This window comes from Haliaeetus albicilla, chromosome 26 (assembly GCF_947461875.1).
Source record: "Haliaeetus albicilla chromosome 26, bHalAlb1.1, whole genome shotgun sequence".
NCBI classification, from domain to species: Eukaryota; Metazoa; Chordata; class Aves; order Accipitriformes; family Accipitridae; genus Haliaeetus; species Haliaeetus albicilla.
In genome coordinates, this window is record NC_091508.1 from 7,917,870 (window position 1) to 7,944,181 (window position 26,312).

General features: G+C 57.0%; 1 protein-coding gene across 1 annotated transcript; it reads left to right on the top strand.

Annotated features, from left to right (window-relative positions):
- The first annotated feature begins 4,517 nt into the window (after nucleotides 1-4,517).
- ARL8A (ARF like GTPase 8A) lies at nucleotides 4,518-25,495 on the top strand. Its single transcript, XM_069771800.1, has 7 exons — nucleotides 4,518-4,886; nucleotides 18,099-18,179; nucleotides 18,990-19,063; nucleotides 20,991-21,084; nucleotides 22,305-22,372; nucleotides 23,405-23,475; nucleotides 23,628-25,495. Exons 1-7 carry the CDS (start codon nucleotides 4,764-4,766, stop codon nucleotides 23,675-23,677), a joined length of 561 nt encoding a protein of 186 aa, XP_069627901.1. The 5' UTR covers nucleotides 4,518-4,763; the 3' UTR covers nucleotides 23,678-25,495.
- Nucleotides 25,496-26,312: the final 817 nt, after the last annotated feature.

Consider the following 26,312-nt stretch of genomic DNA (forward strand, 5'->3'; position numbering starts at 1 on the left):
CTGATGCAGATTATGATCAGTTAAGCAGTTTTCCTGTCTTTCAATCTCAATTTCTACCAGCTCTATCTGTTCAAGACAGTTCTCAGGCCATTACGACTGCACTATCTGAGTATCTCTCCATGTCTCTATTTATTTCCCAAGCACTCCTCAGGGCTATGCTGGACTATTGCCTGTGTTATTGCAAAACCCCATCCCGCGGCTTACCTGATGTCAGGGGTGAAGCAGGGTGTTTGATCTGGTCTGGCTGTGTCAGGCTTATCCCTATGTCCTGAGAAACTGCTTTACCCTGTCCATAAAGAGCATGGGATGCCTAGTAGTCAAAGGAAAAGAATTGCTCCAAAATCTCATGTCTCCCCATGCCCCGGGCTGAGATTAAGCCCCTGAGCTTGGCCAGGGGTTTCAGCAGGGGCAAGATTGCTCCTGTTCCTCATTCCCCTCCCTTAAAAACCTGGTATAGACCCCGCTGTCTTTTTCCTTCTCATGGTGTTTCTGTGCTTTGCTGGAGGTGCAGCCCAGACAACCAGGCAGGGAGCTCTGGTACTGGAGGCCCTGGGCTGCAGACTCCTGCAAACCATGTCCCCAGGAGGCCAGGTCCTGCCCAGGGTTCAGGAAAAGTCCGTTCTCCACGTGACTGTAATTTTGGCCTGGGATTTCCCAGGCTGGTAAACCATTTCCCTACCCTTGCGACAACTCACCATGCTGGAGGTTGCCTAGGATGAGAGAAAAAAACATGGTGGCCACATGCTGCACATCACCGTAGCGACACGCACAGGCATTGCTGGTGGGAAGGAGACCCAAGGTGCTCCAAATTCTCTGCAGCTGATGGAGAGTGCCAGTGGGTTGCATGGTGTCCCCATCTAACATAGCACACCACAGCAGGCTGCAGCAGGGCACCGCTGCGGCCAGCTTCTTGGAAGAGCAGGGCATTGGGGTAGGATGTGCCAAAATCTAGCGGTTTGGGTATGCAATAACAGCTCTCCACTCAGATGAGCAATGTAACCACAGACGAGTCTCCAGCAGCATTCTCACGGACTCCAAGTAATCAATGACCAAGCCATCACCCAAAAAGGAGAAATTTCAAGGCATGCTTTGACATTTCAAGGACAGCACTGGGGTCCCAGGAGCTCACAGAGGCCCCGTGAGAGCACTGGGAGCAGGTGGGACCCCGCAGAGGATGAGTTCCACCCAGCAGCACCTTACCCAGCACCAGAGGGACAGGCTGACCTGGTGGCTGGGAGCACCAGTGACACTGTGGGGTATGGGATTGGCATCTGTTCGTGCTGGTCTTTGGTAATCCAGTGGTTAAACCATGAGACAGGGGAACATGGAGAATGAGCCATCTGTTACCCACATTAGGACGGGCACAGCCCTGACAATTCAGTTTCTTTAAGGAACTTGGTTGAGCAACCACATCAAAACCTTCAGGGAATTTCAAATATGCTCTTGTCTGGAGAGGTCCTGGAGTGGTGCTGGCTCTTGCACAAGATGCTCTGCCCAGTCCCACACTCCTGGCATGGAGAGCATGGGGTGACAGCAGGGGCAACAACACTGTAGAGATGCAGCCATGCGGACCAGATCCAGCTTGTGCATCCCTGCATGTATCGCCACGGCTCCTCTGCAGGGAGCAGAGCTTGGGCTCCTCTGGTTCAAAGCAGCAGGAAACAACCAGATGTTTCCAAACCTGCCAGGGCTGGTGTGAGTCCCTTCCCTTGATGGGGATAAGGGAAATGGTGATGAGCAGAGGGGAGGCCGGTACATGAAAAGGGTCTTTTTTTCTCATTTGCTCATGTCTCTCCCCTCATGGGGATGGACTCGCCCAGCTCCCATCTCTGCTGTGAGGGGTGTGTTTTGTTTGAGCATTGGATGGACAGTTTGTCTGGCAGGGACTGCAGTAACACACGTGCTATCAGGAGGCAATCTCTGCTAACAACTTGAGTTCCACAGGCATTTTGGGTGGGAAGCCCCAAACTGGTGCAGGGAGACATTCCCTGGGCTGGAATCTGTTAAAAAAAAAGCCATCTTCAGGCAGAAATTACACACAAGAATCGGGGGACGATGAATTTTTCACTGGTATGAGGAGGAGCTACAATGGAGTAATTACAGAAAGCAGTGATATTCCTGTTTCCTTAGGCCTCCCTTTGAGAGCATGAGGATCTTTAGCAGTCTGCAGCATCTCTGAAAGCAAAATGTTTTTTGTCTCTGAAAACAAAGGCAGCTTCCCAGTGACTTACAGTACATGATGGAAACTCTTTCCCACCATTAATTGTTATAGGCTCTGAGACACCCACTGTGAGGCAGAGCCAACCACAGCTCAGTTTCTCTATTTTCTGTGTGCACACTTTTGTCTCAGGCAGCCAGGCAGCCCCACCAGTGAATTCAGCATCCTCATGTCTCATGGGAGCGTGAGCAACCTCCTCTGCATGTGGGCTTTCCCTAACAACTGCTAGAATAAAGGTCCTGCCTCTTCACCCCAGTGTAAGGGAATTGCAAATGCCCCTGTGTATCAGCCCTCACTTTAGGACTGGCTCAAATCCAGCCTGGATGTAAATGAGCCTGGTTGGCATCGCACAGCTGGCCAGGGCAGCCAGCAGCGGACTGCCCTGAGCACTCAGCATCAAGGTGGCAGGGCAAGGCAGAGTGAAAGCACAACCAGCACAAGTACCTAGAGTGCAGGAGCAGCTTGGCATCCCCTTGCAACTGGCTAAGCAAGAGAATGAGGGGGTTTTGAGGCTGCAGGGCCCAACCTGATCTCTAAAGGCTGGTGTTGCAGCAGGTTGTATAAACGTCTTACAGAAACATCCCTTGAGAAAGTTGTGCCTTTGAATTTTGTCTCATTCTGCATATGGAAAAGTGCTCATCAGCTCTTGTGACATCTCTCTGGAGTCCTGGCTCTGCAGAGGTCTTGTCTTGAGAAATCAAAGGGTAAAAATATGAAAGCACGTGCAGCCCATTACCTGGGGAAACTGAGGCCTGAGGGCAAAGTGCCAGGTCAAAGCCCAGCCTCCAAATCCACAAAACCAGTGACTGTCCCATCACTGAAAAGAAAACAGCAGGTGGACAAGGTCCCCTTTGTGCCCATGAGGTCCCCTCACACCACGGTGCACTTCTCATGGGGCTGGACCTCCAGGTCACCCTCATCCCACCCGTTAGTGTCCCCTGAGCCTCGGGACCTGGGGTCCCTGCTGGGACCTCACCCTTGCCACCACCGGTGTCACGCTGCCACATGGTCCTTTGGGAGCACCTAGCACTTCCGCACGGCCACTTTCACCAGCCCTGAGGAAGGGGCACCCATGGCAGAGGGGTGGTTCCTGCTGCACCACCCAAACTGCCTTGGCCCCTGGCCGGGCACTTTTTCTCCTGCCATGGCCATATCTCAGGCAGGTGATAACAGGTGGACCATGGCGTGGCCTGCAGAGGGGCTGGAGGGCAGGGGAGCAGCCCTACGGGCTGGCCTGCTGCGTGCACCGGCGAGCCCTGTGGGACCCCCAGGCACATGGGGGAGCTGGGGTCCAGGGGAAAAGACTTGTCAGGGTGCAGGATTGCATGGGTGCAGCTGGCATAGTTGGAGGGGGCAGGTGCCAGCTGCTGCAGAGGCTCTGTCCCAGAGTGCAGGATACACGCCAGCCCATGCAGGGTGCCAGACACGTGCTGCGTGGTGCAGGGGTTACTGGGTGCAAAAGAGCAGAGGGGCTAATCGGGGGGTGGGGGGGGCTGGGTGTGGAAGGTGCAGGACTCAGGAAGGTCAAGGGCTGCCGGGTGCGGGGCCAGTGCAGGGTGCAGTGGTGCAGGGTGCAGGGGTATTGGGGGTGCAGGGTGCAGTGGGTGCTGGGTGCAGAGGTGCTGGGAGCAGGGATGGTTTTGGTGCAGGCTGCAGGGGTACTGGGGGTGCAGGGTGTGCAGGTGTGCCAGGGGTGCAAGGCGTGTTGGAGCTGCTGGGTGGGGGGGCTGCAGGGCACAGGGGTCTGGGTGTGCATGGTGCAGGGGTCCAGGGTGCAATGGTGCTGGAGCTGCAAAAGTCCTGGGGTACTGAGGGTGCAGGGGTGCAGGGTGTAGGGGGTGATCGGTGCAGGGGAACTGGGGGCGCAAGGTGCAGGGGTGCTGGGGGTGGAAGGGTGCTGGGTGCAGGGTGTGCGGGGTACCGGGATGCAGAAGTGCTGGGTGCTGGGGGTGCAACGTGCAGGGGTGCAGGGTGCCCGGGGTGCAGGGGGTGCAGGGTGCAGGGGGTGCTGGGTGCAGGGGGTGCAGGGGGTGCTGGGTGCAGGGTGCCCGGGGTGCAGGGGGTGTAGGGTGCTGGGGGTGCAGGGGGTGCAGGGTGCAGGGTGCCCGGGGTGCCCGGGGTGCAGGGTGTTGGGGGTGCAGGGTGCTGGGGGTGCAGGGGGTGCTGGGTGCAGGGTGCCCGGGGTGCAGGGCGTCAGGTCGGGCCGGGCCGTACCGGAGGTACCGTGCCTGGTGCGGCAGGTCCTCCCAGCCGGCAGGGGGCGGCAGTGCGGCGGGCGGCGCGCGGGCCCCACCCGGCGCGCGCGGGGCGGTGCGCGGCGGTGCGGCAGGAGGGCGCGCGGCGCGCGGACAATACCGGGGCGGTGGCGGCGGCGGCTCGGCCCGGCTCGGCCTCGATCGGCTCGGCCCGGCCCCGACCCGCTCGGCTCGGCTCGGCTCGGCCCCGCCCCGCCCCGCTCGGCTCGGCCCGGCCCCGCCCCGCTCGGCTCGGCTCGGCTCAGCTCGGCTCGGCCCCGGCTCGGCCCGGCGCGGCCCGGCCCGGCACCATGCTGGCGCTCTTCAACAAGCTGCTGGACTGGTTCCGGGCGCTGTTCTGGAAGGAGGAGATGGAGCTGACCCTGGTGGGGCTGCAGTACTCGGGCAAGACCACCTTCGTCAACGTGATCGCGGTGAGCGCCGGCTGCCCCTCCCCCCTCCGCCCCCCTCCCCCCCCGGGCAGCGCCCCGGCACGGCCCCAGCGCGGCCCCGGGGCTCGGCTCTGCACCCACCCCCGGGTTGCACCCCTGCTCCTTGCGCCCCCCGTTGCACCCGCATTGCACCCCGCCTCGTTGCTGCCAAGTCTGGCACCCCCCCCCGTTGCACCCATCTTGCACCCCCGTCTTGCGTTCTTCCTCGTTGCACCCCAGTCCTGCACCCCCCTGGTTGCTTCCCGGAATTGCTCCGCCCTATTGCACCCCAGACCGGAAATGCATTTGGGGGTCGGGGGGGGGGCAGGCTGTGGGGCGCGGTGCAGGGTTGCAGGCCCGGCAGCACCGGGAGAGCCCGGGCAAACCCGGCGTTTGCGCCCCGCATCCCCGGTGCCGAGCGTGGCGGCTCGGGGGGCCGCAGCCGGAGCAGGCCCCGGGCAGGATCCGGCACCCGCCTTGCCCCTCCCGGCCGGGGCTCTGCTGCTGGGGAGCTGCCGGTTTCGGGGCAGCGGCCGGTCCCCGTGGGTGGCTGCCGCTGCCCAGGGTTGCGGGTGCTCGGGCCCCGGGAGCCGGGGGAAACTCCTGCCCCCGTCCCCGTCGCAGCAGGCGCTTTGTCATTGCCGGGCCCTGCCGCCGCTGAGGGACGTGCAGGTGGGGCCTCGGGAGGACGCGGCCAGGCGCGGTGCCGCGAGGGTTTTTTGCTCGGTGGCCGGTGTAGGCGGTTATTTGCCTTGCGACCTCCGTTCCTTCCTCGGCCATCACCCACTGACAGCAGCGTTTCGTGGGTGCTGGGGCGCTGCTACGGCGGCACGAGCTGTGCACCCGAACGGGGCAGCAACACCTGCCTTGGAGACCCTTCAACGCCGGCCTCTCCCCCCGGCTGTGCCGCCGCGTCCACGGGGTCCCTGGATCTGACACCACAGCAGGAGCTGGGGGCCCTGGATCCCAAAACCCAGGGTATGGTTTCACCCATAGGGGTGCTTGGGGGAGTCTCCCTTCTTGCTTTTTGGGCTGTTCTCACCCTTTCCCAGTGCGATGCTGCAAGGTTGGAGCCACTGGCAGGCAGATCTCAAAGGGGCAGGTTTGAGCTGACGCTCCGGGGGGTTTCATGGAGGGAGTTGGATGCGGATCCTCTGGCTGTCCCGGTTCCCCTGTGGCCCCCTTGTCTGTGCATGTTGCTTCGGTCGGTGCCTCGGCTCCAAAGTGAAGCGAGTTACTTCTGTTCACTCGGGGCACTGGAAGCTGCTGGGCTGTCAAAGGTGATTTTGCAGCTAATTTGGAGGCTTCGTTGTGCTGCAGCTGTGCTCCCCGGGAGGGTTTCCCTTGGTGCCAAGTGTTGCAGGGACAAAAACATCCTTCCTGAAGTGCCCCAGGGGCAGAGGGAGGACACCCTAAAATGCTTTTCACCCAGGAGATGATGGTGCTCCTTCTTTTGAGCTATTTTGCTGGCAGTCACCACTCAGTGCTCAGGTCTTATGCTGGTTCACCCAGCAGACCCACGCCAGCCTTGGGGGATGGGGAGCTCTGTGGCTCTGGGACAGTGACCCTAAGCACCAATCCTTTTATGGGGTGACTTCATCCCCGCTGTTTGCATGTTTAATGGCCCTTTTTGGCAGTCCCATGTCGGGGTGGGAGGTGGCAGTGCCACAGGTAGGCTAGTCCTGCTCTAGGCCTGCCATGCGCTGCTAGCCTGTTAATAGCAACACAGGCTGCATTCAAAATGGAAAAGTAATTTAGCACCTTTTAAAAAAAACAAATAAGCTTTAAAGGGTGATGGAGCTTTATCCCAAACCTGCTGGGCTGTTTCACCTGCACAGGGCTGGAAATCACTGGGGATGGTCCTCATCCTCTTGCAACAGCTCTTTTGCCAGCCCAGCTCCCCTTCCCACACGTGCTTCCTCTTCTCCCAGTCATGTCTGCAGCAGTTGGGGCTCAGCATGGGCTTCTGTGGGGTTCCTGCCTCTGCAAGTAAACGCTTCATACCTGGCAATTTTGCTGTGTGCAAGACCCTACCTGCAAGACCTGTGCACCAAGACTTTCTGCTTAGCCAGTATTGCTGGTGTAGGCAAAAGTGACATCCAGGAATTACAGCAGCTCTCAAGGGAAGCTCTCTGTACGGGGGCTGAAGCTGGCTTCAAGGTCTGCTGGTGCATCAGGAGGTCTGCGGTGGGGTGTTTAACACTGTTGCAGGGCAGTCAGGCTCAGGGTGCTGAGCAAGGAGCTCAGTCTCTGCTGCAGTTTTACCTCTGTCTGTGAAGTTACTGGGGAAGTTCAGGTTTTGTGGCAGATGCACACAAAAAAGAGGCACTGACCTTCGAGAAAACATCCTGTAAATAAGGACACTTTGGGGACAGCTAAATAACATGACACACAGAAAATCCCAACTCAACAGGAACTCTATGAGAAGTCTTTGAGCCGTCTGGCTTTAAGGTGATGTAATGGGAGCATTAGAAGGGGAAATAGCTGTGATTTGGGCTTTGGGGAGGGGAATAACCTGAACTGGAAAGTATCAGATTTGGTGTTGTTGGAAAGATCTCCCAAGAAATCTCTGTGGGTGCAGGTGATGCTCCCCAGCCTGCAGAGTGATGCTGACACTGGGGCTGGAGCTGCTTTGGGTGTCTTGGCACTATCCTCGTCTTCCAAGATTTTTAGCTGCACCTGGCTGAAAAATGGAATCCAGTTATCTGGAAGGTTGGGTGGTTTTCTACAGCAGCCCAGAGCTGTGGCCATACTTGGCAAGGGCTGTGCTGAAGGCAGCAACGACTCAGGGGATGACTCCTCCTGGGTGACCTGGCTGGGGTTTTTATTTTTTAGGGCTCATTTTTTCTTTCCCTGGCTGTTGGGAGCTGAAGCTTGAAGTCCTATGTGCAAGGAGGGGTGAAAGGCTGTAAAACACATCTAGTTTTGGTTTTAACCTGAACCTGGTGGGCTTTTAGCTGCCTTTTCCCCAGTCTGGGGGTGATGAGGGTGAGACTTGAGGGCATCAAGAGCCCCTCAACAGGTGCTGGGGCTCAAAACCCATCAGTGCAGGATGTGTTTAGAAAAAGAGAGCATTTGCTGCTTGATTTAACATCGCACATCTTTCACCCGCATTAGAGAGCCTTCCAAGGGAGCGGAGCTGCAGAGACTGGGTGCTGGGGTGTCGGACCTACATGGTGTGGGGGACTGGGGCAGCATCCTGCGCTTAAGCCCTGCTCAGAATGTGGTTTGAATCAATGCTGCAAGAGGAAACCATATCAACCTCGTATGTGGCATCAGGTAGGATGATGGATGCCGTGGCAGGTGGCCAGCTCTCCGACAGTGCTGCCAGTGGAGGCACATCCCGACAGCAGCTCGGAGGACCGCAGAGCTAAGCACCTGCTCCCACCTGTCCCTGGGGAGCCACTGTCCCCTCTGCTGGCCAGCTGACCCATCTTGGCAGGATGCGCTTGGGTGCCTGAGCCTGGGAGGGGAGGTGGCATTTCCAGGTCCTGTGAGGTCTCCAGGGGTTGCTGGGGAGGTAGAGAAGAGAGATGCTGGTGGAGATGCTGAGGAAGAAGCAAGAAGATCTTGTTCTGATGCATTTTCACCAGTCTGGCACCTGCCTCTCCCAAGTAACTCTGGACATGCCCCTTGTGTGGGGTCTGGCAGGGCTAGGATGGGATGGGAGGTGGACGTGGCTTCTTGTGCTGACTGGTCATTCTGCCTCCAGATGCAGAGTCTGGGCTCTCGACAGCTGCCTCCTGAGTTTCATGATGCAGAAGGCAGTAGGTTTTTTGGCGGGGTTTCTTCATTTTTCTGGAAGAGGAGAAGGAGCTGGCTCAGGCACGGTCTTGCCTTGCTGCTGCAAGCTCTGTCAGCATGAGCCAAGAAAAAATGGACAGTGGGTTTTTTCCAGGATCATAGAATCCTAGGGTGATTTGGGCTGGAAGGGACCTTTAAAGGTCATCTAGTGTAACCCCCCTGCAATAAGCAGGGACATCTTCAACTAGATCGAGTTCCTCAGAGCCCCGTCGAACCTGACCTTGAATGTTTCCAGGGATGGGGCATCGACCACCTCTCTGGACAATCTGTTCCAATGTTTCATCACCTTCATTGTAAAAAATTTCTTCCTTCTATCTAGTCTGAATCTACCCTCTTTTAGTTTAACACCATTACCCCTTGTCCTATTGCTACAGGCCCTGCTAAAAAGTCTGTCCCCATCTTTCTTATAAGCCCCCTTTAAGTACTGAAAGGCTGCAGTAAGGTCTCCCCGGAGCCTTCTCGTCTCCAGACTGAACAACCCCAACTCTCTCAGCCTTTCCTTACAGGAGAGGTGTTCCATCCCTCTGATCATTTTTGTGTGTTCCCTCTGGACCTGCTCCAACAGTTCCATGTCTTTCCTGTCCTGAGGACCCCAGAGCTGGGTGCAGTACTCCACGTGGGGTCTCACCTGATCGGAGCAAAGGGGCAGAATCCCCTCCCTCGACTTGCTGGCCACGCTGCTTTTGACGCAGCCCAGGACACGGTTGGCTTTCTGGGCTGTGAGCACACATTGCCGGCTCATGTCCAGCTTTTCATCCACCTGCACCCCCAAGTCCTTCTTGGCAGGGCTGCTCTCAATCCCTTCATCCCCCAGCCTGTATTGATACTGGGGGTTGCCCCGACCCAGGTGCAGGACCTTGCACTTGGCCTTGTTGAACCTCATGAGTTTCACAAAGGCCCACTTCTCAAGCTTGTCCAGGTCCCTCTGGATGGCATCCTGTCCCTCAGGTGTGTCAACCGCACCACTCAGCTTGGTGTCTTCTGCAAATTTGCTGAGGGTGCGCTCAATCCCACTATGTCATTGATGAAGATATTAAACTGTACTGGTCCCCATATGGACATTGTACCAATACAGACAAGTGATACCTGAGTGTGAGTCGCTTTGTCTAGAGCAGAAACGTAAGCAGGTCTGAAGGGCTTCACTAGGGTCATCCAGGTGGGCAGCGGCACCATCTCCCTCCCGCTTGGCAAGAAACCCCAAACAAGCCCATCTGCTTGCCCTGAAGAGCAGCATGTTGCAGAGCCGGCCCCCTCGGGTGCTCCAGGATCTGGCCCACGCTAGATGTATGCACCAGAGGTGGATGTACCCAGCCCAGCATCCTCGGCACCAGCCTCTGGCTTGCTTTAGTGCCGTTCAATCCAGAGATGCTCTATGCAGCCCTCATGGGTAAAGCCACTTGGCTTGCTCCAAGCATCGTCCCTGTGTATTGGGGGTAGCAGGGTCTTGCCTGCACTCTGGGCTTTGCCAGAAGAGCTGTGGCTGTGTTACTGCCCAGCTTGGGACAAGGGTTTGCAGGACCTGCTGTGCACCGTGAGGGTCTCTGAGGATGCTGGGAGAGGGACTGGGCCTGACGGGATACTCCATGCTGTGCCTTAAAAAAAACCTCCCTACCATCATGGCATATCTCTGAGCCATTCCTGCGTCAGCTTGGAGGCATGGTGGCGAATCCAGAGTACAGCAGGGCAGAAACCTTGGCATTGCACAAGACTTCTGGGGCATTTACAGGAACAAACATGGGAAAACAGAGGGATAAGGGGATAAAAAGGGTCCATCGCGTGTCAACAAGTTGCTGGTCAGTACATTTGACTGGCTGTGCCCTGTGCTCAACCAACACAGTCTGTCCTGTCTTACTAAACTGCGATTCTAACTATTTCACCAGGTAAGGGTCTCTATCTTCTGTGTGCATGAGTGTGTTTGGGGGTCTGAGCACCAGCAACTGGTCTCCAAACCAGGGGTCAGAGGCCACTTGTCCCTGGTGCAGGGGACACCCATGTTTATGGCTCACTGGAGTGTCCCTGCCAGGGCTGCTGCTGGCACGGCTGAGAAGAGCGACTGCCCCATCCCAGGGGTGATGTGTGGTGGCGTCAAGCTGCACCCAGGTGTTGGGTTTTGGGACTGCTGTGCCCCTGGCAGGGCTTTCCTGGGTGCATGCGTGTGCAGGTGCTGGGGTTGAGCCGGGTGTGGAAGCGTCTGCCTGGCCCCACATGTCCTGTGGCATGGGTGTCATCCACTGGGCAAGAACACTGGCGCATCCTGAAAAACACAAGCGTAGTCCTTGAATCCTCCCTCAGCATAACCTGAGGTCTGGACGTAGCAAAGACCTGCTAATTAAGGACTGTTGTAATTTTATTTTTTTTTAATTAAAGAGTGCAAAGTTAAAAGGCAGACCCAGAAGAATGTAAACATCAGTAAGGTTGCAAAGTTAAAGGGTAGCATGAGCCTCAAGCAGCCTGAGTTGGAGGTATCTGGTCTTTCAAAGCAGGGTAGCCTTGAAGATTGATCCAGCTTTGAAGAGCCAAGGACTACCAGGCTGTTGTGAGCTCACTGGGGGCTTTATTTCTCTGCTGGTCCTTGTACCAACTGCTGGTCTCTGCTCTGGTGCTCCTCGCCTGAGAGGTCCTGTATGGATGTATCACCATTTTGCTAACTCTTCAGCGATCAGCCTTTATCCCTGCGGCAAAGCCAGGTGCTGCTTGAGAAGATGTGGTGGGACTCCGTGTCCTTGTGCGCTTTGCAGAGGTCTGAGGGAGGAGCCAGTGCCCGAGGGCCTGGTGGGAATGGGCAGAGTCAGAACAGGTACAAGCTCAAAACTTGGCGCCTGTGCTGATGGATCTGGTGGTGGGTGTTCGGTGCCTTAGAGGGATGAACAGCACATGCATTGGAAGTCAGTGGCTGTGCAGGCTTGGAGCCATGGACAGATGGGCAAGGAGCAACCTCCTGTATTTTCTCTGGCCTGATAGCAAAAGTCCACCATTTACAGCCTCATCAGAGGTTTGTCCTTGTCCCCAGCTTTCTCCTGTTTCCACAGCTTGCACCCACTGCTTCTCGTTTTTCTTGTTCTGTTTTTTTTTTTTCAATGGAAAAAACAAATGCAGTCCTCATTTCCTCTAAAAGTGGAAAATGTATCAACATTGGTCTAGCTCCGGGCTTTGTTACACCTGCTTTTTAATTATTGCCATTATGCAGATTTTCTCCTAGTTAAGTCTACTTCTCAGGAGCAGCAGCTTCAGCAGGTGAAGAGTTGGTTTCTATGGGCACTGCTTAAATATTTACTTTGGTCTCATCTTTACAGCCTTGGAGAAGGTAAAGGTTTCACTTAAATTCTGTTTTACCGGTGGCTGCCAGTTTTGCTGGCTGTGGCCATGGCATTTCCCAGCCATAACACACACACAGACAGAGATCTCTCAGCTGACCCTCAGACCTCATGGTTGCTCTGGCAGTTGTCCTGGACTTCCTGGTCCCTTCAGCAGCCACCCTCTCCCATGGTCTCACCCCTGGGGACACCCACCCTCTGGCTACATGGCCACTCCACCTGCTCAGCGGTGGCTGCACGCTCACCTGCACTCGCTCTGGTTGCTGCACCGGGGACAAGTGGCCTCTGACCCTGGTTTGGAGACCAGTTGCTGGTGCTCAGACCCCCAAACACACGTATGCACGCAGAAGATAGAGACCCTTACCCGGGCAAATAGAATCGCAATTTGGTAAGAAGACAGGACAGACTGTGTTGGTTGAGCACAAGGCACGGCCAGACAAAAATACTGACCACCAACCTGTTGACCCTTTTTATCCCCTTATCCCTCTGTTTTCCCATGTTTGTTCCCACAGACATCCCAGAAGAAGTCTTGTGCGATGCCAGGGTGCTTCTCCCCTGCCATACTTTGGGTTCCCCACTTGCCATTGTGTCTGTGGGTAGAGGAACCTGCTCTGGCTCTCCTGCCCTGGGAGTAGCGGGACCAGGGGTCTTTGGGTTTCATCCACCTGTTCTTGCCTCTCTGTGCTCTTTTATGTGTATGCAGATGAGTTTTTTGTCACAGAACTTAATAATTACCTCTGCCAGGCTCATCTAGGAGATTCTCTGCAGCTTCCCCTTGATTAAACCCAGCTTAGGAAGCAGAGCACAAGGTTTTGTCTTCACGAGGTGCCACGTGTGTCCTGACCAGGCTGCAGACCTGTGGCACAGCTACCAGTAGTGCTGTGCCCTCAGGGACTGCAAGTGTCCTGAAAGGTGTAAACACCCCCAGCCCTGCTGCTGGCTGCCCCTGCCTTGGCTGGGGTGTCACAGCTGTTTTGGGACACAGTGCTTGGGGGAGGAAGGGATGGGAAGGGAGAAGATCCAGCTGAGAGCAGGGCAATAGCTGGAGGTCTCCGAGAAGCCAGAGCAATGACTGAAGTGGGGACAACCTGAGCATTGTAGTTCAGCAGAAGTCCAGGGGAGACTGTGCAACCTCAGAAACAAGAGTTGGGCCAAGCTGCTCCAGCGCTGACTTTGTGTGAGCTGGGTTGGACAGTGGGGAGGAGGTAGATGGATGCTGGCAGTGACAGAGCAGGGGCATGGAGATGTTACAGGTTGGGAATGGATTAAACACCCATGTCTTCAAGGTTCCATTGCTGGGGCCATCCATCAGGCTGGGTAGCCAGAACCAAGGGTGCAGGTACCATGTAGCCCGCATGGGTCCATCATGTTTGGAGACATGCACTGAATAGCAGACAGGCTGCTTCTGTTTCCTTTGAGAGGGCAATGCTAAGGGCAGAGCTGCTAAGCTGCGACCTTTGCCTTGTCCCAAAGGATCTGGAGTCCTCCGAAGGCATTGCCTGTTGCCCCCGCATTGCAGGGTTGGCTTGGGATGTGCCATGCAGAGCAGCTCTGCTTTGGTCCTGTCTCATGTTGTTCCCCGAGCTTGCAGGAGGGACCTTCTTGGTGCCTTGCTTGGATCCAGAGGCTTTTGCCATTAGCTGCATTGCAGGGAGTGGGATGAATCTGTCCTGGAGAGCATCATCTTGCCTGGCTCCTGTGGGCTTACTGGCAGTGTCAGTCATGCCGGCATCACCTGGGCTTCAGGGTCAGCTGGTGTATGGCCTGGCTGCCGTCTGCAGGCTTGTCCCCTGATCCCATTTTTGCTCTCAAGATAGAGAGTGCCCTGGAGATAGGGCCCATGGGGTCAGGGAGGCCAGCACAGCCTGCTTCAGCTCTGGTAGCATCACCGGGAACAGGGCCAGGAGGGGTCTGTGGGTTTTCCACCACGCTGAAAGCCTGCAATTTTGAATTTCCAAGCTGAGGGGTGCTGCAGAGCCTGACCGTGTATGTTAATTGCAGGAGTTGGTGGTGAGACCATCTGCTTTGGGGTGGAGGGGGACTGAGGTGCCCATCTCTGTCCCGGAGCACCGTGCTTGCCCAGCTTGGGCTGCTGGCCTGCCTGCTACAGTGGGGTCTGGCTGACATGGGTCCCTTCAGTGCAATCCCTCTGCACAGAGGTTTTGAAAACAAAGCCTGCTGAGAATTTGGGGCAAAAGTCAAGATTGTCTCATTCTCGGACCCGTGTGGCTCTTCTCCTTGCTGCCAGCCCTGGGGTAACTCCATCCCACCTGGCTCCAGGTGGCAGGCCCCCTTCCCAGGTCTCTGGGTTCCCTGGGAGGGCTGTGCTGCACTCGGGGACAGCCCTGTCCCCTCCAGTGCCTTCTGCAGGGGGACACAGAGGTCCATGCCATAGGTGTCCTGTGATGCTCAGAGGCTGAAAGAGCTGTAAGACCTGCTGTCGAAGGGAAATGTTTTAAAGGCTTGGCTTGAGTTTGGCTTTTTCCTGTCTGAATAGTGTAGTCGGAGTCAAGCGTTCATCTCTGGGGCTGTCATGGCTTGGCTTGGAGATGCAAGACATGCTGGGGGGCTGGAGTGAGCCTGTGCAGCAGGGTTGGTCTTTTTTAACTGTTTCAGAGAAGAGCTCCTGGAAGAGCAGTGGCTTTGCAAGTCAAGCTCCCGGCTGCCAGGCACTCCCACCCTGCACTGTGCACAAAGCCAGCTGGGGAGGCTGGACCGGGAGGTTGCAGGTGAGAAATTAAACCCCCTGCGTTTCTCTCCAGATTGGAGTTGGACAGGGTTCAGCAGGGATTCGGTGCTGTGCCACGTGGCAGGAGATGCCTGCAGGAGCGTGAGGCTGGATGGTTTTGGGGATGGTGTAAGCGCAGGTGGGAGCCATCCAACCCGGGGTATGTTGGCCACCTGCCTCTGCCCTGTGGAGGACCATGTTCTGGTGGAGGCATGACTTTATATGACCAGGGGCTGGGCTTTCAGCACTGCCATCTCCGGTCCCCAGGAAATGGCTTGTTTGAGAGCACCTGGGGATATGGGGCTGCAAAACAGCCAGCAGCCATTTATCGAGAGTAGGTTGCATCAAAGCGGTGACATCCTGCACTAAGATAGGGTGACAGCCGCCTGGCTGATGGTGAGGAGCAGGGCCTGGTCACGTCGGCTCTGCACATTTCACCAGAGCTGGTGGGTGCGGCATGAAGGCTGAGGTTGTTTCTTTGCATGTGCCAGCGAGCTGAGGTCCTGGGTGCTGGCCAAGCAGGGGACAATGGCTGAAGTTGCAGGTGACATGGTATCCACATGCATGTGGCAGAGGATGGGTCTCAGAGTGAGCTGGAGGCACCACTTGCCCCCGCAAAAACTGGATCCTGGCCACCTCTCCCAGTAACCCAGCTGGAAAGTGGTGGGGCTGGGCAGAAAGGTCATTTGTCTTCCAGCCAGGGCACCGAGGCAGGGTGGTTTGGCCAGGGTGCTGAGGGGACCCTGGCAAAACCAGTGATGAACTAGAGCCTGCAAAGACCTGATCCACCTGTTGTAGCCACAAAATCCATCTTGCCTGCAAGGATTTTTATGCCTCTTGGAGGAATCCCATTCCCAAGCGATCGGTGTGGCTAGGCATGATCTCTGGGGTCAGTGCAGGTCCTATGTCCATTGCGTAACTAAAATTTGGGGAAAAGATGTGTCCAGTGAAGCTTTTGCATGTCTGTAGCTGGGCTGGTCTCCACTCTCCTTGGCAGTGGAACTGTGGATGGCTGGACCCTGCAGGTAGCTGAAGATGTGCTGGAGGCATCAGCATCTAGGGCAATTGGAGTGAGAAGAGGGGACATCATGTTTCTGCTGTTCAAATTTGCGTTCAGAGAGCAGCTGATGCAGGAGGAGCTGAGTGCATTGCAGTGCACTGAAGACACCTCTGCTGGTGTCAGGACAGCAGGGACCCACATGCAAGCAATCCTGGACCACAATGTGTCGCGTTCCCACCCCAGCCTTTTTTGGGCAGCATGTGTGGTTTTGTGTTTTGCCCTTGGCCGTGGGCAGCCTGGAGGCAGGCACTGTGGTGGGGGAAGGATTTGGGGCAGGGAACAAGGCCGTGCTTTGCTCATGGAGATGTGCTCCCTCCCATCTCTTGCAGGCGAAAGCAGAGGTGACTCCTGGCTCCTGCAGCTCCTCCCTTCCTGGAAGAACTACCATCACATGTGAACTATGTCTGAGGTGGCTTTTGCACAGGCAGCAGTTCCCGTGGTGTGGTCCGGGATCCCCAATGGAGGTGCCTGAGGCTTCCAAGAGCTCTTCAGCAATTGCTTTCCACATCTTCTGATCAAAGCCCGACAATTCCTTAAAACCTGGTCCACAAAGCCAAATTGTGTGTTCAACCTCAGTCCACAGGAGACATCTCCCGTGTCAGCCAGTGGTAGAGGGAAGAGCCTGCTTCCCTTCTTCTCCCCCATGACCTTCCCCACCAGACCCTGGCATGGTTTCTGGGTGCACTGTGGCTTGGAGACCCCTTGGCTGCTGGGCTTTGCTGATGAATGCAAAAGGGAAATGAAAAAGGGAAGTGGCACATATTGCAGAACCGTTGGAAGAGGTCAGGAAAACCCTGGGGACTCGCTGATGTGGTGGGTCTGGAGGAGCCATTGGCTCAATCAGACACAAAATTCTGCTTATCAGAAAATGGCATAAATTGCCTTCCTTTTTTGAGGTTTGTGTTAACTGAATGAAAGCCCAGAAAAGTCCCAGAGAAACTGAGATTTTAAGCCAGTAAAGAGCTGCTGGGATAAGTTCAGCCATGGTTGGTGGTTCCTGCAGGTTTCTGGCACTGATGGCCAAAAGTCCCAGCACCGTGTTATCCTGGTTATCAAACCCTCTTCCCTGTCTGCTTCCCCGGCATCCCGCAGCAGGGCCTTCCACAAGGATGCGTTTAAAAAGCAAAGAAGATAAACCTGTTTTGAGTCCTAGTGAGGCTGCCTGCCAGGTGGGAGGCTGCTGAAGGCAGAGGGTGAAGGGTTGTGGCAGCTCCTGCCCCAGGGATGCCACATCACTGCTGGGGTTGCCCGGAACATCCCCCTGTGCTGCTCAGCCTGGGACTGCCTTGCAGTGGTGGGATTTGAGCAGCAAACTGGAAGGTGGGGTGGGCTTTAACAGACTAGTGCCATCCTGTCCCTCCAGCGCGGTGCCAGGCATGTGGGCTGGTGAGCCGGCATCTCGCCGTGGCGGCAGAGGGACAGTTTCTGCTTACTGCTCCAACAAGACAAACCTAGTTTTGCAGCGGCACTGGGATGCTGCAAATCCATGGTGATTTCATGCTTCTCCTGCCTGACGCAGCTTGGAGCTGTGCTACTGGAGAAAACATGTCAGCAGCTCCTGGGGAAGGGGAGAAGGGATCCTTTGCATCCCCCCATGTCACCCAGTGCAAGCAGCTGGCTCTCATGCGTGGGCAGGGTGCGGGGGCTGGAGGACCCGTGCAGACAGGCTGCAGGCAGGCAGCAGGCTTGCAGGAAAGCAGAAGTCAGTCTGGTTTGGGCTGGGCCGTAAAAGATCCAAAGCAGGAAACGTGCTGGAAACCCCAGGACTCGTGGCCGAAAAGGAGCCGATGCAGGAGGTGGCTCCCCTGGGCAGGAAGCCTGACTGCACCCCGTGGGCGTCCTTGCGGGGCTGCCAGTGGGATCTGCAAGAGATGTTTGGGCCTGGCACAGCTGACCTGAGGTCACTGCAGCGGGCAAAGGGCTCAGCTTTCTCCCGCAAAGGTCTTGGGAATCCTGCCTGGAAAGGGATGGGCTGGGCAAGCCTCCACCACCCCACCAAGGCGGCAGCGTGTCTGGGGCTGGGGGTGGCAGCTCGCTGTGGGGCTGGGGGCTTCACCGGGGCACCCAGGGCGCCCTGCATCCCATGCAGCAGCAGCAGCAGCAGCAGCAGCTTTATTTCTGTCCTGCAGGCATTTTGTCTCCTTGGCTCTAATTTTGCTTCTGGTGTGCACCAGGAGGAAGGTTGTGCTGTGCCTGCTGCAGGGCTGGCAGAGCATTTGGGGTTATTTCTAGGCAGGCTGTCAGCCTCGCTGCCCTGCTCAGGCAGGATTTCCATGCCTCCTAACTCTGTTTCACCTTGTTCCTTACAGTCAGGACAGTTCAACGAAGACATGATCCCGACGGTGGGCTTTAACATGAGGAAGATAACCAAGGGGAATGTTACCATAAAGGTAAGGTGCAGATGTTATCACTAGTGGGGGGGGGGCTCTTGGGATGAAAGATGGAGTGAAGGGAGATTGGTGGGTCTTCTGCTGGAGGTTGAAGGATGCCAGCAACCCCAGCTGCAGTTGGGAAGATCTGCCCTGTTAGGCTCCTGCCAGTACCCACCAGAGGAGATGGTGGGAAGGGATGTAGGAGATCCAGACCTCTGCAGTAAGACCCAGTCTGGGCTGCAAAGCTGGATGTTTTCTTATACCTCTGGCTTGCTGGTGGGGACTTATGGAAGTAGTCACCTTGCTGAGGGTGGGAGCACCAGGTCATGGCTTGCAGTAGTGGTCTCTGCCTCAAGAGCAAAGGGAGAGGAGTTTTCTACCCCTTCTGGATCTTTCAAGGGCCCTGGGTTGGGCTGGGAAATAACAGTGGGAAGGGCTTGAAAAGCTGATTGGGGATCTCTGCCTGCTGCAGAAATCTTTCCAAGAATGTGCTGAGTGTTTTGAAATGGCAAATGCATCAGTGAAAGGCCAGGAGGTGAGGTGGGCATGGGGAGGAGTGCCTCAGCTTGGGCCAGGGAGTCCCTCCGTGCCAGCAGAGGCACATCACAGGAGGTGTTCAACACCCTCCAGCTGCCCTTCCTGAGATGTCTCCTTTCTTTATCGAGTCAGGAGCCTCCTCGTTAGGTTTGAGCCAAAGGCGAGGGGATGGATGTGGGTTTTGTGCATGCCTGGTGCTCTGGCTGGGCGGCCACATGGGGAAGAGTCACAGACAGGATGGTGGGATAATGGGCAGGATGGTGGGATAATGCCACCTTCTCCCTGTCACAGCTCTGGGACATCGGTGGCCAGCCACGGTTTCGCAGCATGTGGGAGCGGTACTGCCGTGGAGTGAGTGCCATCGTGTGAGTATCCCTGGGATCAGAGAGCCCTGTCACCCACACACCAATGCTGAGCCCCTCCAGTGGGTGGAGGCACGGTCCCATCACCCCACCCAAGGGTGCTGGGCAGGGCTGAGCCGGGGGAGCTGCAGTGCCTTCACTGCCAGAGCCAGACACCTGTGTCAGGAGTTGAGATGCTTCCTCCTCGGACTGGTGCCCCCACGGGCTTTAAGCACAGGGCTGCCAAGTCCCCACCAGCTGTGGCAGACCCTTCCCTTCCATCATCACTCGGCCTGGCTCTGTTCCTCAGATCTTGCCCTTCCTGGCTCCCATGCTTTCCCTGCACTGCCTGTTCATTGCAGGGGCTGAGCAAAGGCCATCGGTGTGGCTCAGCCCTTTCCAAGAGGCTGGTTTTAAGGGTGGCCACCAGCAGCATGTTTCCAGGTCATGGTGTTTATGTGCTGCTGGATGAATCTTGTACTGAGAGGAGTCTCTGTGCAATACCTGCTGCTGAGTGTCCCTGCATGTCCCCTGCTTGCAAATGTTGCAGTAAGTGCAGTCCCAGGGAGTTCAGGCTGGGGTTGAGCCTGGCACGATGCTCCTGGGAAGCAGGCTCCCTGCTCCTAAGGACAAATATTTACCCTGAGAGACCACATCGGGGTTACTTAAACCCAGTCAGAAAATCAGATTTATGTGATCTTCACCAATTGACCATGCTCTGGGATTTTGGAGGGCTGGGTTTCTGTACCACCCTTCCCAACTGTAGGTCTGGCAGGTGAGGACGAGTGAGGGACCGCCTGTCCTGCTTGTTGGGACAGCAGTGTCTAGTCCTGTCCTTGCTGATTTTCACCATGTTGGGACATGTCCTTGAGACTTTTTATAACAGTGAGCTTTGCTGGAAACGACAAAATCCCATTTTTTTCACTCCCTTTTACTGCCTTCTTCCATAATTTCATAATTTTTCCAAAGTGGCCCATCTGGTTGAGAGGAAACAAAAGGACCTGTGGCCATCCAGGTCACGCTTCAGTCTGCCTTCCTCACCTTGAGCTGCGTTGCGTCCCTTCTCTCTTACCTTCAGCCCTCCCACCCTGTCCGGCGTGCCAAACGCTTGTGGCAGTGCCTGGGTGGTGATTTTCCCTCTCAGTACAGCCATACACATTTTCCTGTGTTCAGTGCTTCAGTAGCTAAAAGCTCTTCCTATTTTTAATAAACCCCACAAGACCTGATGAAGCTTGATGGTGTTTCTCACTTCTCTCCCAGCTTCTTGATCTTTAAAATAAAGGCTGCTTTGATCAGTTCCTCTCCCCAGTTTTGGCTTCACTTATGTCCCTTGCAGGATGGGTGTCGGCCTGTAAGAGCTAAATCCTTCCCTACATCTCCCCTGTCTGCTCAGAGCAAGCATTGCTGACTGCTGGTTTCACGTGCCCTTTGCTCCATGCCCCATGCTCCCATCAAGAGGACAAGCAGGTCCTTCCCCCTGCCAGGATCTCGGGTTGATGTCTTCTCTTCTCCATCGGCAGCTCCTCTTGTCTTCCCCACTTGTTGTCCTGTATTCTGGGTCTCTGTAAGGAGCTGCCATGTGCAGATGAACCTTGCTTGAGCTTTGGGGGCAACGTGTGTCTTGCAGCTTCTTCTGCCCAGGCAGCACCTGGGCTTCCCTTGCCCACCGTGTCCCTGCTGTCAACGGGGTGGACCCCTGCAGGGACAGGGACAGGGAGGTTCCCCACTCCCCCAAGAGACATGAGGGGCTCTCAGCCCCACAGCCTTCCTTGGAAAGAGGGGTCCTGGGGGAAGGATCTTGTTATCCATCGCCTCCACGCAGTGGCCCAGGAGCCAGTGGAAGTGGTGTGGCTGCCATGTGAGCAAGGTTTGGTGGTGGCACGGACCTCAGCACAGCACTGGGGTGTGGGGACCTCAGCGCCTGCACTCAGGGGTGTCCCTTTCCTTGCAGGTACATGGTGGATGCTGCCGACCAGGAGAAGATAGAGGCTTCCAAGAATGAACTGCACAACCTGCTCGACAAGCCGCAGCTCCAGGGCATCCCGGTGAGCTGTTGCCTGGATAGGTCCCCCACCAGTTGCTCACGGTCCCCAGGCTGGTGGCTGCCAGGGTTTGCAGCAAGGGGCTTGCATTTTGCAGAGCAGATTCAGGGAGGGGATCCCTCTCCTTGGTGGGGTCCGCTTCCCTGCTGCACTCCTGTGGGCCCTGGGGCAATGACGCTTTCTAGCCCGGGGGGGGCCAAGCGACAGGGAAGCGAGCTTTAGAAGAGACCAGAACTGTACCCCCGCCAATGTGTGAGATCTGTCTTTTTGCATGAATTTGCACCTTATTTATGGTAGGACATTAAGTCTCATCTCCTAGCAGAGTGGCTGCTGGGCTGTGACATTTGCAGGAGGTGGGCTGTGGCAGCAGAGCGGGGCACACTGCGTGTGCCGGGACGGGATGCTTATGGAGCATCCAACATCGGCATCCCTTGAAAGGAGCTAATTGAGGATCTTGCCACAGATCCCAAATGTTCACTGCCAACTAAATTAAGCTCCTGACATAACACACTGCATTTGCAGCCCTTCTGAGTGCTCTTTTTTGAGACCAAGTGTCCAAATTTAAATTGGGGGATGCTGTATTACTGTGCTGCTGCAGAGGCCCCGGCTCACCCTGGGAAGGCGACCGCAGCCTCAGTGATGTTCTTGTCAGATGACAGTCGCATGGCGTGCTCCAGACGAATGAATGAGTCCTGCTGGGTGATTATTTTCCCTGCATAGTCTGAGGATGCCTTTGTGGATGTGAAAAGCCTTGAAGTAAGGAGAGATCAGTGGATGGTGCAAACAGTCATTGCTTTTTTGGGCTGGCTGCCTGCGGAGAGTAGGTTCTACACAGCATCTGCGTCTCGCTCCTTCCTGATAATGTCGGTTTTAGCCATTTCACTTGATTTTTTTCTCAAAGACAGCAAGAGGCTCCTGGGAGAGCGTCCTAGATGGCATGAGAGGTGCTGGTGCCCTTCAGGGAGGATGTGCTGTGGAGCCAGCTTCTCGCTGGGACTAGAGAGTACACAGGAGATGCTGTGTACGGGCTAATTAAGACTGTTAATTGAAGTGCTCTGCCTTCTGATTGCCCGCTGAAGGGGTTTTCTCTGTCCAGACACACCACAGTAAAGTAGCCAAGGCTGTCTTGCATCTCAAGCAGGGTTCACTTCTGGGTGGCAGAAGCAGATTGCTGTCTGGTCTGGTGGCCATGAGCTTCAAATGTCCCCTTTCCTGCCCTGCAGGTCCTAGTCCTGGGGAACAAGCGAGACCTGCCCGGTGCCTTGGATGAGAAGGAGCTCATTGAGAAGATGTAAGTGTGCCGGTGGCCCACGCAGCTGCGGTGGGGCTATGAAACAGTGTGACCCCCCCTGTTCCTGCCGTGTCCCCACCAGCATGGTCACCCCGCCATGCTCTGACGGTACTCCTTCCCCAGCTGGGGTGGCACTGCGGTGCCTGGGGTGGGCTGGCAGAGGTGGGTGGCTGGGGACATTCCGAGGCAGCGGCCGACGGAGGTCACATCTCAGCGCTTGTGGGGATGGGGAGTTGTTGGGAGCCGCGGCTGCCGGTGCCAGGGCTGGTCCTGTGTGCCACACGGTGGCGTTGGGGCCTGGCCTGGCACCGTGCTCAGCGGTGGAGCTGTGGTCCCGCGTGGGTGCGGCTCCCGTCACCCTCTCACGGCTCTGCCCTGCTGCCTGATGCAGGCTCTGCGCCCCCGGCAGCCCTTGGTGCTTGGAGGTCAGATCCTGCTCCGGTGTATGACACCATCCACGTACCTCTCCCTTATTTTACCACCCTTTGCCGTGCCAGCAACGTGGCCTTGCAGCCAATGTTGCCTCCTGCCCACCTCCACACTGCCGGCGCCGATCCCCTCCCCTGCAGCTGAGGGACTGGGACACTGTGCTGACTCGCAGCATCTCTGCTCCTCCCCGTCCACCCCTCAGAGATCTCCCCTGTCCTGTGGGCACCTATGCAGCTCCTGTGCTGCCAGCCTGTGCTGCTCGCAAACCCTCCCTGCCCCATCTCGCCACAGGACTGTGCAACTAAGGTTTAGAGAGGGAAGTTGTGTGATTTTGTAGCCAGGCTTTCTGTGGGGTCCCTCCTACCCCGTCACGTATGCCCCACAGACTGCACCTGGCCATCAGTCATGGGCATGGTGTGCTGCTGTCCTTCCCAACCCACATGCAGGTCCCTAGGAACCTGGGGAGACATTGCCCCTGCAAAGTATCCCATCTCCGAGCCGAGGTCCAAAGAGACCCTTCAAAAGGCTGCCTGGAGGTGTCTCCCATCACCACTGATGCGCAGCCATGGGGGTCTGCAGCCAGAACTTGCTTCTCTCCCACAGGAACCTCTCTGCCATCCAGGACCGAGAGATTTGTTGCTACTCCATCTCCTGCAAAGAAAAGGACAACATCGGTGAGTACCGGCAGCTCTGGTGCAGGGCTCGGGGCACAGCAGTGGTGGGGCAGCCTGCACCCACGGGAGCAGCATGCCCAGGCTGTTTGCCCAAGAACAGGAGGGGGTGACAGCTGAAGGGAGAGCCTGTAAGTCTCCCCTTGCCTTCACAGACATCACCCTACAGTGGCTTATCCAGCACTCAAAGTCTAGGAGAAGCTGAGATCCTGCAGACTGCAGCTCAGATCAGGAAGATGCCATTGTACAAGCCCATGCCCCTTCTCTCTCCTGCTCTGTCCCTCCAGCTCTCTCTCTAGATGGGTATTTTTAGGGGACCCCAGACTCCGCTCGCATTGAGGTGGAGCCCTTGTTTTTATTGTAAAGAAAATGTCCAACTGCCCTCCTCTCCTCTTCTCTCCTCTCTCTGTCTCTTCCTCCCATTTTGGCACTGTTCTGTTGTTGTCTGTGTATACAGTATATATATATATGTATATATATTTTAATTTTTTAATTTAAGCGATGGCTCTGTTACTAAACTGGGCCCTGTGAGTGGTAGGAAGGCTGTGGGCTCCCCAAGGCTGGCCAAGGGTCAGCACTGGGAGGAAGATGAGGGTGGTAGCAGAAGGCAGCCCCTTGGGGATGGGGTTGTGCCAGGCTGCAGGCAGGTCCCCTGGGGCTCCCTTGTCCCTTCCCCAGGTGTCCTGCTTGTACCCCCAGGCAGAGAGCATCCTGGGGGTGTCAGGAGCATGCCCACCTTGCCCTTCCTTAGGCTTTGGCCCCATGGGCAGGGTTTGGGGGGGAAGGGATGCCGTCCCCTGGGCTCCTTGCCCCTCCAGGTGACAGGGATTAGTCACGATCCATCCCTGCTACATTGCCTCTGGCTGCTGTGCCACTGCCCCAACCCCTCCTCACTGCCCTGGGCCACTTGTCCCCCTGCCCCACATCCACCCCCCCGGCCCCATGCCTGGGCCAAATCCTGCCCCGCTGCCCAGTCCTGCTGCTCTGCTGTGCTGGGGTGGTGGGTGATCCGAGGGGCCGGTGCCAGTGCAGGTGCGGGGCCAGCGATGCCAGCATACCCCACGGGGAGTGTGGGGGCTGGCTCCTGCCTCCTCCCTGCCCCAGCTGCCCTCAGAGGTGGCTCAGCTCCGCGTAGCCTCTCGGGGCAGCCGCACTGGCTCCCCACGTGCCAAAAGGGCATTGCCTGCACCTGGCTGGGGGCTGCTGGCTCTGCCCTGGCTGAGGACATCACATGGAGACACCAGGGAGGGGGGGACACATGAAGACACCTGGAGACGTGCAGGGGACTGTGAGGGTCCCTGTGTGCCCACAGCACTGCCTGCTGGAGCCAGGGGAGTGCTCCAGGTGCCCTGCTCCCCGTGCCCTCCTCCCCATGCCATCCCCCAGCTCTGCTGCACTGGCTGGGGGGGGACGCGGGTGCAGTGGGGCGGGGGGGGGCATGGCTGGGTCCTTGTCTGCAGGTGGGGAGATGGTGAGAGGAAATTTTGGGGGAGTCAGGAAGGCTGTGCCCATTTATGCCATGTAATGAGTTGCTGGGTCTCTGCAGGCACAGCCTGGGGGCCTGGCCAGGTTGCTTGCAGCCAGTCTAGCGGGGACTTAGCTGGGCTGGGGGAGACGTGCTGGCATCAGGAGGGTGGGTGTGTAGTGGAGTCAGGTCAGCAGCACAGCAGGGAGGCAGCTGCCTGTCCCCAGCTCAGGGCTGTTGGAGAGGGTGGTGGTGGCCCAGGGGCGGGGGGCTGCAGGGGCCCTCTCCCAGCCCCTTCCCCTGCTCAGCTCCAGGGCAGTGAGGCCAGGGGTTTCTCTTCTGTTCTTGTTTTTGCAGAATTGCACAAAGAGAGGTTTCCTTTTTCTTTTTTTTTCTTTTTTTTTTTAATTTAATGAATTGTAAAGTGTTGTCACCCCCCCCCCCCCTTTTTTTTTAAGAGATATTTTGGCTCAGATTTGACCTCTGTTGGGAAATGATTCTTGTAACTGTACAATTTTTTTGCCTCCTAATAATAATAAATTAACAATTTTGCGTTGGGGGTGTGGTTGCAGTCACATTACTTCCTCGCCATCGCTGCCACCCATCCCTCCTTGGTGCTGTGCCCATGTCTTAGAGCGTAAGGCGGGGGGGTCCCTGTCCCCCAGGCAGCACCGGACACCCGCATGGTCATGCTCACCCAAGGGGTGCCAAAGCCAACTCTGATGGCTCCGAATGCCTCGTTTCCTTGGCCTGGGTGCGAAGACGAGCTCAGAGACCTCTGGCTGTGGCCATCGCTGCTGCCGGACATCGAGCCCCACGACTGCCACAGGGCTCTGTCGATGCTGGGTTTGGAGCAGGGTTGCTGCAGGGCTCCTGCTCCTCTCCTGGCCCCCTTGCCCACACCAGCCCCCTCCTGGGGCCTGTGGCCATTGCTGGCAGGGGCACCCCTGCCCAGTGTCCTCTGGGGGCTGGCCCCCTGCACTGACCCTCCCCAGGGCTGTGCTTTGTGCCTTATGGCAGTCTGCCTGGGTACCCGGGCATGGGGGCTGGCACCAGGGTTGGGGTTCGGGCTGGCACCAGGGCTGGGGCTCAGCCCAGCCCATGGGGTGCTCTGGCTGCTATGGGGCCATGTGTTGCCCACAGCCCATGCTGATGGTGCTGCCTGCAATGGTGCTGCCTGTGCCCTCCCTGCCCCCGCCCGGCTCTCCTCCTCCCCACGCATCCAGCCCCGCGGGGCCACAGCAACAAGCCCGGCTTTGTTCGCCCTTGGCTGGGGCTCAGGACAGAGCAGCACGGACCAAGTGCATGAGAGCTGTCCCCCGCTCCCTTCCTCCCACTGCTGCCAAACCCCCACAGGGACCTCGCTCGCCCTGTG

Excerpts from the sequence above, each read along its gene's own strand:
- ARL8A (XM_069771800.1), top strand. The coding sequence starts at position 4,764 with ATGCTGGCGCTCTTCAACAAGCTGCTGGACTGGTTCCGGGCGCTGTTC. Across the intron at positions 19,064-20,990 it reads CGTGGAGTGAGTGCCATCGT|GTACATGGTGGATGCTGCCG; the intron begins GTGAGTATCCCT and ends CTTTCCTTGCAG. Across the intron at positions 23,476-23,627 it reads CAAAGAAAAGGACAACATCG|ACATCACCCTACAGTGGCTT; the intron begins GTGAGTACCGGC and ends TTGCCTTCACAG.